Source organism: Ostrea edulis, chromosome 1, assembly GCF_947568905.1.
Source record: "Ostrea edulis chromosome 1, xbOstEdul1.1, whole genome shotgun sequence".
Taxonomy (NCBI): domain Eukaryota; kingdom Metazoa; phylum Mollusca; class Bivalvia; order Ostreida; family Ostreidae; genus Ostrea; species Ostrea edulis.
In genome coordinates this window covers 39,830,688-39,843,018 of record NC_079164.1, presented here as the reverse complement: position 1 = coordinate 39,843,018, position 12,331 = coordinate 39,830,688, and the positions used below count along the sequence as shown (strand labels likewise).

At 35.1% G+C, this 12,331-nt stretch overlaps 1 protein-coding gene across 2 annotated transcripts in view; it reads left to right on the top strand.

The window, feature by feature from the left end:
• The window catches only part of LOC125656893 (uncharacterized), a 10,390-nt gene extending 1,851 nt beyond the window's left edge, over window positions 1-8,539 (top strand). Inside the window, exons 3-5 of one of the 2 annotated variants that reach the window (XM_048887526.2) lie at window positions 3,369-3,416; window positions 7,522-7,727; window positions 7,911-8,539. In XM_048887526.2, coding sequence (XP_048743483.2) covers window positions 3,369-3,416; window positions 7,522-7,727; window positions 7,911-7,979 — 323 coding nt within the window. In that variant the 3' untranslated portion in view covers window positions 7,980-8,539. Of the gene's footprint in view, window positions 1-3,368; window positions 3,417-7,521; window positions 7,773-7,910 lie in introns of both variants that reach the window. The other variant, XM_056148442.1, reaches the window with a different exon arrangement.
• Window positions 8,540-12,331: the final 3,792 nt, after the last annotated feature.

The window sequence follows — 12,331 nt, the reverse complement described above, 5'->3', positions numbered from 1 at the left end:
AAGAAAGATATTTTAATATTTATATTTTACCGTATTTGAATACTCTCAACTATTTGGATACTTTCAAGTACATAATATATATAAATGTCATTGACCTGCAAGTTATTTAAACCAACAGCTGAATATTACCTGACCTTAACTGGTCTCCATATTTGGTAATGATTTTCGAAAAATCTATATTTGAAAAAAGGTAGAGAAATAATCCTAAAAGAAGAAATTCTAAACTCATAAAATAAACTGTTTACAATAATGAATATTCATTTTTATACGCCCGTCATTAGACGGGACGTATTATGTTATGGCGCTGTCCGTGCGTCTGTCCGGCTGACTGTCCGTCCGTCCCGGGTCATATTTTCCGGAATTTTGTCCGTAACGGATGCATGTACAACTTTGGAATTTGAAATTTGAAAAATTGATTTATATAAAATTTGAAAATTTGAAATTTGGTCACAATATCTCCCTTAAAAATTGTAAGAGTGAGGTTGCATTTCAGCTGGATTGGTTCATCCTTGACCTACTTTAGTGCTATAAGTAGGTCAAACAGTTTTCCGGACGTTTTTGTTACAGATAGAGATATTTCCCTGAAATTTACACATAAGCTTCCTTTCAGAGGAATACAAGTTCAGTTTGCATCTCAGCTGGATTGGTCCGTCCGTCATTGACCTACATTAGGACTAAAACAAGGTCAAACAATTTTCCGGGCTTTTTTTTTCTTTATGGATACAGATATTGCCCTGAAATTTGATCAAAGACTTTCTCTTGGAGGAATACAAATTCAGTTTGCATTTCAGCTGGATTGGTCCATCCATGAGCTGTACTTGTCAGTTAAAAATAAGTCAAACAGTTTTCTGGGCTTTTTTTTACCATTACGGACAGAAATATTGCCGTGATATTTAGTCATAGGCTTCCTCTCGGAGGAAGACAAGTTCAGTTTGCATTTCATCAGGATTGGTCCATCATTGACCTACTTTTTGGAACAAAACAGTTGTCCAGGTTTTGTCCATTATGGATACATATATTGCCCTGATCTGTTAGTCAAAGGCTTCTTTCTCAAAGGAATACAAGTTCAGTTTGTATTTCAGCTGGATTGGCCCATCCTTGACCTACTTGTCGAATAAAAATAGGTCAGACAGTTTTACAGGCTTTTTGTCATTATGGATACAGATATTGCCCTGATATTTAGTCAAAGCCTTCCTCTCAGAGGAATACAAGTTCAGTTAACATTTCAGCTGGATTGGTCCATCCTTGACCTACTTTTGGACTAAAAATAGATCAGACAGTGTTCCTGACTTTTTTTTCATTACGGATACAGATACTTTGATATTTAGTCAAAGGCTTCCTCTCGCTGAAAGACAAGTGCAGTTAACATTTCAGCTAGATTGGCGCACAATGACCTACAGTACTTTAGGGGTAGAAGCAGGTCAAACATTTTTCCAGATTGTTTTTTGGTATAGTCACAGGTATTGCTCTGAAATTTAGTCACAACCTCCCTTTCAGAGAAATACATAATCAGTCAACATTTCAACTTAATTGGTGCATCATGGCCTACTTTTGGGCTAACAGTAGATCAAATGGTTCCCTGGACTTCTTATCATCATAGATAGATATTGCACCAACATTTTGTTTCAACTTCACTCTCGGAGAAATACATAATCAGTTCACATGTCAGATGGATTGGTGCACCATGACCCACTTTAAGACTTTTCTATTCAGAATGTGTGTTGTATTAATTCAGAGTGTACAATATGCTTCCAAGTTGAATTTCACTATTTCGTATATTGTATCGTTTGCGGTACTCTTTGTTCTTTATTGAGTTGCAAATTCATATTCCTCGGTCTTTCAATTGGTGAGAGAACTTCATTTCTATTATGAATCCTGTCGAAGATTATGCCAGGCGATGAGCTATAAATGAAAGAGAAGAACTTGATACATCGTCAGAATGGATTAAAAGTATAAGAGGAATATTACAATTCTGCATTAGACATATTAAAACAAAAGTACGTACCATTTATCCTTCTGTGTTTAGTAAATCAGAAATGATCAAAGAATTAGATAGACTACACGAGGGATATGTTTTGCTTCCAGCTGACAAAGCTGTATTTTAAACGAACTTGGGATTAATTCCGCTTTTGGTAATCGTACTTATACTACAACCGCCCTTTCAAAATACGAAATTCTTCAAAACTATGCTTCAGTTTTAGACACATTTAATATCCCAGTCAATGGATAGGATGAAGATGAGTTACCGTACCTATACTGCATTCCCAAACTTCATAAAAACCCTTGAAAACGAATATTGATTGATTGTCTATTGTTTAATTTCCCTCTCGAGAATATTGTAGAAAATCAAAATCCATCCCACATGCACATCTTCAGTACCCATACAAACACTCCACAAAATAAGAAGGCTCTCACTTGAAAACTGTGGGAGGAGTAGGGCGGACAAATTATGTACCCTCCATATAATAATTATTTCCAAATAAGGGGCAAAACTCCTGGAAAAAAAAGGTCGAAATGGATCAAAATTGCAGTATGATCTAGAATGACCCACAAAAAAGCTACACAGCAAGTTTCAGCATGATATGTGATTATAAAGAGAAAACCCCGAACCGACGGACGGATGGACGGACGTACAGACATCGCTGTACCATGATATGTCCCGTCTAAAGACGGGCGTATAATAAAAATGGAAAATGCAAATATTCCTATCGTGTGATCAGTCATCCAAAATTACATTATTAAACGCCAATCTGATTTCATGCAGAAGTACTCTGAAGTTGAAATAAAAAATATGCTCAATAAGTTCCTCATTGACAATATCGTCATAGTCTTTGGTGATCAGGTCTTCCAAGAGTCTGTTGCAATTCCTATGGGGCATGACTTGTGCTCTTTTCTAAGCTGACCTGTTTTTATATTCCTATGAAGAAGAATTTATTCAAAAACTTATTATATATATATATATATATATATATATATATATATATATATATATATAACTTGATAAATACAGTGTACTTTATTACATGCATGTAGATTGAAACAACATGCTTTTTGATTTTTCCAATGACAAGCAATGAATTTCAAATAGCTAGCGTTTCTTGTCCCAGCTTACAAGGGAACGAATTACCATGAAGTTCAACAGACTTCACAATACATGAACGATGTGCTGAAATTTTCAACTTATACATATCAGATCATAACTTAGACAAACTTTATAATCTGTAATACTCAGTTCGAATCATATCACATCATTCACTCATACTATTGTAAATAAACCATGGTAGAAATACTATTTTCATTAATAGCTTATCACATTTAGTAGTGAATTAGAAATAACGTAGTGATTTGTTGTTCTATTTCAAAATTAGATGAACATATGGTGACAGCAACAACTGAAGAAACTCCAAAAGGGCCTGGTATGTAGGATAGGTTTGTACACATAACCAATAGATACTACTGGTATAACTTAAAACTGCAAGAAATGAACCTGAAATAATTACACAAAGTAGTGAAGTGTTGTCTAATTATCGCCAATCAAAGATAGATTGTGACAAGAAGCGGAAATACAAAAAGATGCATACAAATACACACAATCTGCAAATATATATATATATATATATATATAGAGAGAGAGAGAGAGAGAGAGAGAGAGAGAGAGAGAGAGAGGGGGGGGGGAGAGAATGTATGTGTGTATAACAGCTAATTAGTTCAGTTTACTCTTGACTCATTGAAAACAGACGTATTCTTATAGCTCCGTTAAAAAACTGACGATTATAATAATGCAATAATGTAGCCCTCTCTGATTTTTTTTTTAGGGGAGAGGGCTACAACTCCTTAGGATCTCCGTAATGGTGCAAATGCGGGAGTGATTAACTCCCGCAACATTTCCGCTCATTCTAAACATTTCCTGAATTTCTTTACGTAAAAAAATGACATTCTATGTTTCTTAGTCAATATATAAATTTACAACCTGCAACTTAAGATTTGTGAGGCTCTATTCTACCGTTTTCAACAATTTCGATAAATTCCAATTTCTCGATTCATATTTGTGCGCCATGTTTGATGTACTGAAGTATAAACTTCCGATTGTCAAGTTATTTGCATATGCCATATAAGGTAGTATTTACATCAATGGACAAGTATGGAGGCGAAAGCTTTTCGTCGGTATTGAAAAGCTTTGAATTTAATATCAAGATAAAAACCGAACAGCAGAGTGTAAATTCTTTCTGCAACAATATGATTTTCCTTTCTTTGTCGAAGTGGCTCGAGTAACTACATTTTCGCGCTGATTGTCAATCTTTAGGTTTTTCATTAGATCCACCTACGAGATCTCGCGATAACAAGCATGGCGGAGCAGACGAAGAATTTTGCATGCTGTATATTATATTTAATGAAAAACACCTTTATTACACATGCCCGAGCACAAAGTTGGTACTCCTTTTGGTGTAAACAACATTTGGGACTAATACACAGAGTTTATTATCGGTTATTCATAAAATGATTTTGCACCATTACGGAGATCCTATGGAATTGTAGCCCTATCCCGAAAACGTCAGAATTTAAAAAAAATTGGATAGGGCTACATTATTGCAGCTAGTTGACACCCTGTTTCCTAGCCTTTGTTGTTTAGTTTTAGTGCTAGTTTGTCTTCATGTTTACATGTATTACATTATGTTGACTTTCGTTTCTATGTAAATATTCTGTCGTCCTGAAGAAAGGACGGGTAATCCCGAAAATTTGACAATTCCATATTGTTCGTGTCATTGATCACGTTAGTGCTTTATTCATACTAATATAATAATTATGGAATAATCGGGAGGGAGGCGTCTTTGGCTTATAATATAATAAACATTGTACGTCATTCTTGTTTTCATATTTGAACTTATTTTTATCTGTTATGATGAATTAATCGATAAATCTGCGAAAATGACAAAACAGTTCGATATTTTTAAGCAAGATAATCAGCGCGCGCATGAGGAAGAGAGGAGAGCGGATCTCGAACGGAAGAAACGATACACAAACCACATTATAACGGTTTCAGAGTAAAAAATAAAGATTAATCTCATTATATTAGTCTTATCATTGCCCATATTGCAACTTTCACTGATGGTTTTAATTTCATAACAATGCCAGACTTGAGCTACATGTAATACATCACCCTTTAACAAATTGTGGAGTAAGGATCTTTGGAGTAGTAATTATCAAGTCTGTCCTATTTGCATGGGTCTGGTAGGTATATTTTGAATATGTTAAATCACATGAGGATTTCACATGGATTGGGGTATTGACATGTGGTGGGGGAGCATATATATATATATATATATATATATATATATATATATATATATATATAATTATATATACAATGTATATTAGTCAGAAGATTTCACATTATTTCAAAGCACTATCGTTCTACGGCTCATTGCCTCTTTCGTTAAATGACTATCCCATATCCATCCTCAATGACCGTATGGCGTCACGGTGGCAGATCATGTGATACGTGAATGATTAGTACCACGGTAAAATGGCATGAAAGTAGACTTCGAGGAAACTGTGAACAGTAAGTTATATTTTCTTCTATTTTTACACGATCTTAACCTCGCCAAATAAATTGATCTTCATGTTAAATACGTTGGTAGTCTCAAACTATCAAAGTATGTGGTTTGTTGTACAATCTCGGACTCAGTTAATGTCGGTTGCGATTCTTTCCATGGACTAGATATATTTTACTATTTATTTACAATTTAATGACTTTCCAGATATAGAACAATGTAAAAAGGACAGCTACTATATTCAGAACATCTCAACTTCTAGTGTTTGATACGTTATTACACTAAAAGCCGCCATTAAGTAAGAACAAAGAAAGGGTTATCAAATCAGGCTAATGGATTATGACACTGTCTTAAAGTTACATGTATGTCAAAATTTTGAATTGAAATTAGGATTTGGACTTTATTAAGATTGCTAACTTAAATGGATCACAAAACAAACTTGAGCAAATTTTATCTAAGTTTGTCTAGTATCATAAACTACTATGGTAAAGAGGAACTCTTCTGCGTAGATAAGCCATCGAAATATATAATACACGGCCAACAGGGGCGGATCCAGGAATTGCGGTTACGGGGAACACCACTTTATGAGGCAGGGGGTCTGGATTTTACATATTTTATAGAGCTTGAAATATGTCTCCTATTTAGTGATTTGAACTATTTTCTATCATTTTTTATAAGGTGAAATTAATAAAATGACGTTAATTTTAAGGGTTTGGGGGGGGGGGGGATAAGTTCTCCCAATAAAGTTATTCAAGAAATCAAAAGATTTTGTCATTTATGTCTCCGGGAGTGGAAGAAATTATTGCTTCTTTTATCGTTTAGTACATTTTTCTAAACAAGATACCACGATTTACTTTAAATTTGAAAATTTTACCTTAAATTTGAAAATTTTAAGGGGGGCGCGCCGGCTGCGTCCCCCCTTAAATCCGCCACTTGCCAATGTCTATGTCTAAAGCAACCAGGAGGACTTGGGCACACTTGTTTTGGATAATCAGGCGATCACCGCGTTAATTTAATCACAAAATGTCATATTCATTTGACACCCTCCCCCGCTCTATTTTTCCCGGGTTATCAGTGCTACTTTTAGATCTACCGACTTGTCCGCTTCTTGGTCGGGGCAGACGTCTTCATCGACGGACATCACGTTCATATTATCGTACTCGCCCCAAAAATGCAACCAGTGCGGTTATTTTGTTCGAACTTAGCAACAGTCTTAGAATATTAAAACAGCACAAGGACAGTCTTAAATACTATTCTTAACTCTGAGTGATTTCTTTTGTGATCCACTTAAGACCAGTCTTAAAATTTAACTGCAACTTTATTGGTTTAAGACAATGTTAAACTTGAAGACAGCTTCATGATTTCGGAGACAGGATAGATAAGTGGTTTATTATTTAACTCGTTCCAATGACGGGTTATTATCACCGGTAACAATTCATACCTAAAGACATGAAGCTTATTAACTAGTGCAGAAATGCAATGAAAAATAAATAGATAAATACTAGTGCTAAAAATATAGTAATAAAGTGTAAGGAAATAATGATGGAACTAAATATCAATGTTAGAAAAATTAATAAATCGATAAATGAAATGGAGAATGAAAAAATATGAAACTTTATGATAAAGATAAAGACAGCGGATGATGGTACTGTTCTAGGAAGTAAACGGTGAACTGAAAGTGTAAAGCAGACAGAACAGCACTGAGTATTAGCATGACGTAGAACGTCACATTCATTCTAGTAAAGTCGTTGGGTTTGTTCATGTCATGTCATGTCAATGAATTCAGTCTATGCATCCAGAATTTTTCTTTGCTCTTCCTCTCCGCATCGGTCAAGTGAGAGTTATGATCATTACCCAATATTGTCATGGCTTCCCATTTGTGTTTTGCGAGATTAAAATGGTCTGCAACGGTTTCTTTAACTGTTTTGGGTTTAATGGTAAACGGTTGATTTTTTATCCTTCTAAGTAGGTCCCCAGTTTCACCCTCCAGACCTTGTAGCTAATGAGATATGTGCTCGCTCTGTGTTCGCACATCAGACATCTACCATCAGAACAAATTTTGAAATCCCCTCTGAGCAAAGGATTTTCCCATTTGTTTCGCACCGCCATGTCTTCAGGATTTCTGGAACGTTTGAATGCTGCCTAGGACGCTTTTTGAAGAAAGGCCGTTCTTGGGTTAGTATGAAGAATAAGAAAGTGCTTCTTCAGGGGTCTCTCAAGGTAGGTCATTGGAACTCTGTCACCTACCAATTTTTATTTCTGTTGTGGTAGGGATTTTCTGTCGTGCTTCGACATCTCATCAATAGCTGCTTGCACTTTTGAAGCTTCATAGCCTTTCTTTCACAAATGGTTTTTCAGATGGGACATTGGGTAGTGTTCTTGATAAAGTGCAGGAGTGGAGCAGATGCGTTGGTAGCTAAACCTTAAGGTACTCTTATGAACGTATGGGGACAATGACACTTTGATGGCATGAGATATAAATGCAGCTATCATTATAATTTGTAAATATATCTAAGGCAAAATAAATGGAGATGTAAAGATACATGTATATTAAATCAATTGTTTAAGTGAATGTTCATTTCCATTTTAATCTATCTAAGATACTCTGTGATGTGAATTTGATTTTGAACGAATTGTGTTATGATATACGAGTCATAACGTGTTAAGGCCAAAGTTGTACTAGTTATAATTCACATGTATGTATGGAAGAAGTCATACGTACAAAAGGTTGTATAGGTTATAACATATACATATCTATTTTCATAGTATGATGTAAATTTATTTGTTAAGCTCTTGAACTAAGTACAGCCTGTAACATGTAATTTTTAAGTCTCTACTGTATCCTCAGTCTCCTTTTTACTATCATCATACTACGGTATTTGCATCTACTAGATATCTTTGTATGAATTGGCCGTTTAATTTAAGCTTGGTTGTAATTATTATGCATTTGTTATAAGATGTATGTCGTTCGCAATAAAGCAATTGATATGCAAGACGAAGTTATATATGTAACACAGGCATCTCATCTCAAAGAATAAATGATACACAGTCATTGACAAGATTTTCAAATTCGAATAGCACTGATGTATGGCGCCATTATCCTTCAATTCTTCATAAAGTGTTATATATGACAACAATAATTGCAAAAATGTCAATTGGAACATTTGTGTTGGAGTTGAAACATTTGCATCTTTTTTTTTTCTTTTTCATGGGGAAATTATTATGGTTAATTAGACGTCTAATCTAAATATTTCCTTATTGATATGAACAAAGTTTCAACGATATTTCCTCCATATTTTGGGGGGAAATAAAGAAGGGAGAGTTTTACTTTTATCATTACATGGGAAGGCTAAATAGAATTTCAAGATATGAAAGCTGAAGATAATGAACAATGATCTCATAAATCCCATAAGCAATACAAAATAGATAGTTGGGCAAACACGGACCCCTGGACACACCAGAGGTAGAATCAGGTGCCTAGGAGGAGTCGACCGGTCACACCCGCCATAAGCCCTATATCTTGATCAGGCAAACAGATTTATCCGTAGTCAATTTCAGTGTGCCACGAACGGTCTAACAATCGGTATGAAACACGTCAGACAGCAGCATTTAACCCAATGATAGGTTGTATTGGCAAACTAGATCGTTATAACGACCATAAAATAAAATGTGATTCAAATAATGTTTTCTTCTTCATATCAATAGCATTTTCTCGTGTCTTTCCATCAGGCTCGGGAAAGGCGCCTCGCATGTATTACGTTCACTGGAACTACAAAATGTGTACAAAATGACTGCTTCCAACCACTCTTTAAACTCCTAATTACCGTGTTTTTATATCTATTATTGGAAGATCTCATCGTTTCTAGCAAATATGCTTTATCAAAAGACAATAGATAATTTTTATAGTCATATTTTGATTTAATATAAAAATTGAGGCTATCGTAATATTTTCGAGGTTGTGTTTCCGTTTGCCGGAAAGGCCCAATAATGTGCGATTGAAACATATATAACTGGAGAGGGAGGCTTGTGTTCAAAAGTCAAACCCTCTCGTACGTGGTACAGTATGCGCTAGGGATGCGCATCTTCACCATGTCGCAATATGGGTCGATGCAAAACACTTAATTAATTGTCATTAACAGTTATAAACTATTTATCAATTTCCGAAGTAAATTCCATGGAGTGTTGAGCACTTTAAGTACCTGTTGTTTGGTCTCGTCTGTAATAATGAATTTGGAACATAGCATCCACACATATTTTAAATTCGATCACAAAATTTGTTTTCTCGATTTGATCATATTCTGTGCTTCATACATTTTAAAAGTACCCATAAAGCACTATTAAAGCCATCAATGGTATATATCTTAGAAATTGTCACCTGTTGAACAGACAAATTGAAAACACAATATATTGTTCTGTAATGTGCATGTACATGTAACAAATCCTAAATACTCTATCAATGTCAAACTTATACGGTACCAATTTTGATACACCAGATGCGCATTTCAACAGATAATGTCTCTTCAGTGATGCTCAACCGAAATGTTTGAAATCCGAAATAACAATGAAGTTTTAGAGCTATTATAGGGTAAAACAGTGTGCCAAAAAAGTGGAGTCAAATTCGTCTAAGGATAAGAGCTATGCGTGAGGGAGATAATCCTTAACTTTGAAATGAATTTCTAAATTTCATAACAGCAATTAAATATACATCCGTATTTTCAAGCTAGTAACGAAGTACTTAGCTACTGGGCTGTAGATACCTTCGGGGACTAACAGTCCACCAGCAGAGGCCTCGACCCAGGGGTCTTAATGTAAAACTTATACGGTACCAATATTGATGCACCAGATGCGCATTTCGACAAATAATGTCTCTTCAGTGATGCTCAACCGAAATGTTTGAAATCCGAAATAACAATAAAATGTGTTTTCAAAGTTTTACAAGTTACATGTAATTGTTAGTGTCATTATTTTAATTGATGATTGTCAGTCGATCTTAAATTCAATTTGAATGTGTCTCCAATTCATTTGACGAAATTTACAAATATATCAGATAGTATCTTGTGACATTGGACTTTTCCGCCAAGCTGAGAAGAACGATTGTTTGGACAAAACAATATCGGAGTTTGTTCGATTGGATACAGGGTTCTAATATTCCACGGTTCTTCGGAATACCCTGTATTAGAATAGGTGAGAGTTAGCAGAATGAAGCTACATGTAAACGTGAGGAAACATTCGTATGTTTGTGTGCTATCAAAAAATCAAACAGAACGAATCTTATGGTATCTATTCACACAGCACTCTTCTGAATATTCAATAAAGCCACGGGTAACTCTATATACGTATAGCTGATTTTGGGAGATGATAATTTTAATCTAGCTTATTTTAGTAGTTTGGTGTCATGCCGCCAATTTTTAATAGCTAAATGCATCTGCTATCAAAATACGTATTTTCAGAAGAAAAATAATTCTGTATTGTATAGCATTTGTTGCTATGTCAAACGCACATGTAGCACTTTTCAGTGTAGAGGTTAATAAATTACAGTTATCTTTATGTCAATAGATTCCAACAACAGTAAAGTAATTAACAATGCATTACGTGTCAATTTTCATGCTTTGGAACTCCATGTTCGCTAAAATATATCCCGCTAAACGTGAGCTAGAAAGTCGCCAAAGTTTCTACCTGCGGAAAAAACCCGCTATACAGAACATCGAATGATCAATTTTTATGTTGCATAAACACCAAATAGACCATTGTTGCTGTAAAACAAAGACTAAAAGTCCAGTTTATACAAAAGTTGTATAGTGAAATCAACAGGTTTTTTTCTAAAGGACATGTCTTTAGACCCTTGAAACCAAAATTTTCTTATTTTGATAGTTCTTGGTTGTGACAAGTAAAATGTAAGGTCAACTCATATGTATTGCAGTTAGTTGTAAAAATGGACAATGTTTAGCAAATATGGAGAGAAAAGTCTTTGGAACAATCACAAATGGAACCCGCGACCCTTTTATTATTTAGGCGATCTAATCCAGAGCTACCCAGGCCAATATACAAAATATGGTAATATTAATACAATAAAAAAATTCAAATCTATTTCGGAATTATACAAGAATTTTTCATATTGAGATGAATTTTTCTGGGAGAAAATGTCAGAAAGGTCACGTATGTCCTAGTGACCAATTATGATACTGATTTTGACATCGAATTACTCCGCTTACCTGATCATATATAACGGGCTCTCCGCGGGTGTAACTGGTCAACAGGGGATGCTTACCTCATCCTACCACTGGTTTTTCCAGGGGTTCGTATTTGCCCTGGGCACGCCCCAAACCCCATCCCACCTGTTAAGTAGTGATTCTTCGTTATGTCAATACTCTCTAAATAAATGTGTATTTTGATAACAATCTATTTGATTATATATCTATATATTGCTCTACTTCTCCTTTGATTCTCTGAGAAACAATTGTTATTATGTACACATATTTAACAATCCACTTTCTGTTAATACTACAGATATAATGTATACATTTGCATATTTTGTGTCTGCAAAGTAAAAATAACCGACCTGTAGTTATTGATGGTTCTATACATAAAGCTCTGCTAGAAATCAGCTATATTTCCACAGCGGTGTGAAATGGATCAGTTTGCTGTGTGTGACACCAGCTAATCCACTGTCTCCAGCAGCTGTTGTAAGCTGTCCGAGTTCCTTTCCGCCATCCTGCTGTCAAAAGTTCGGACGTTTGTTTAGAAACTCCTGCTCATTCCTTGATTCTCCTGAAACTTTC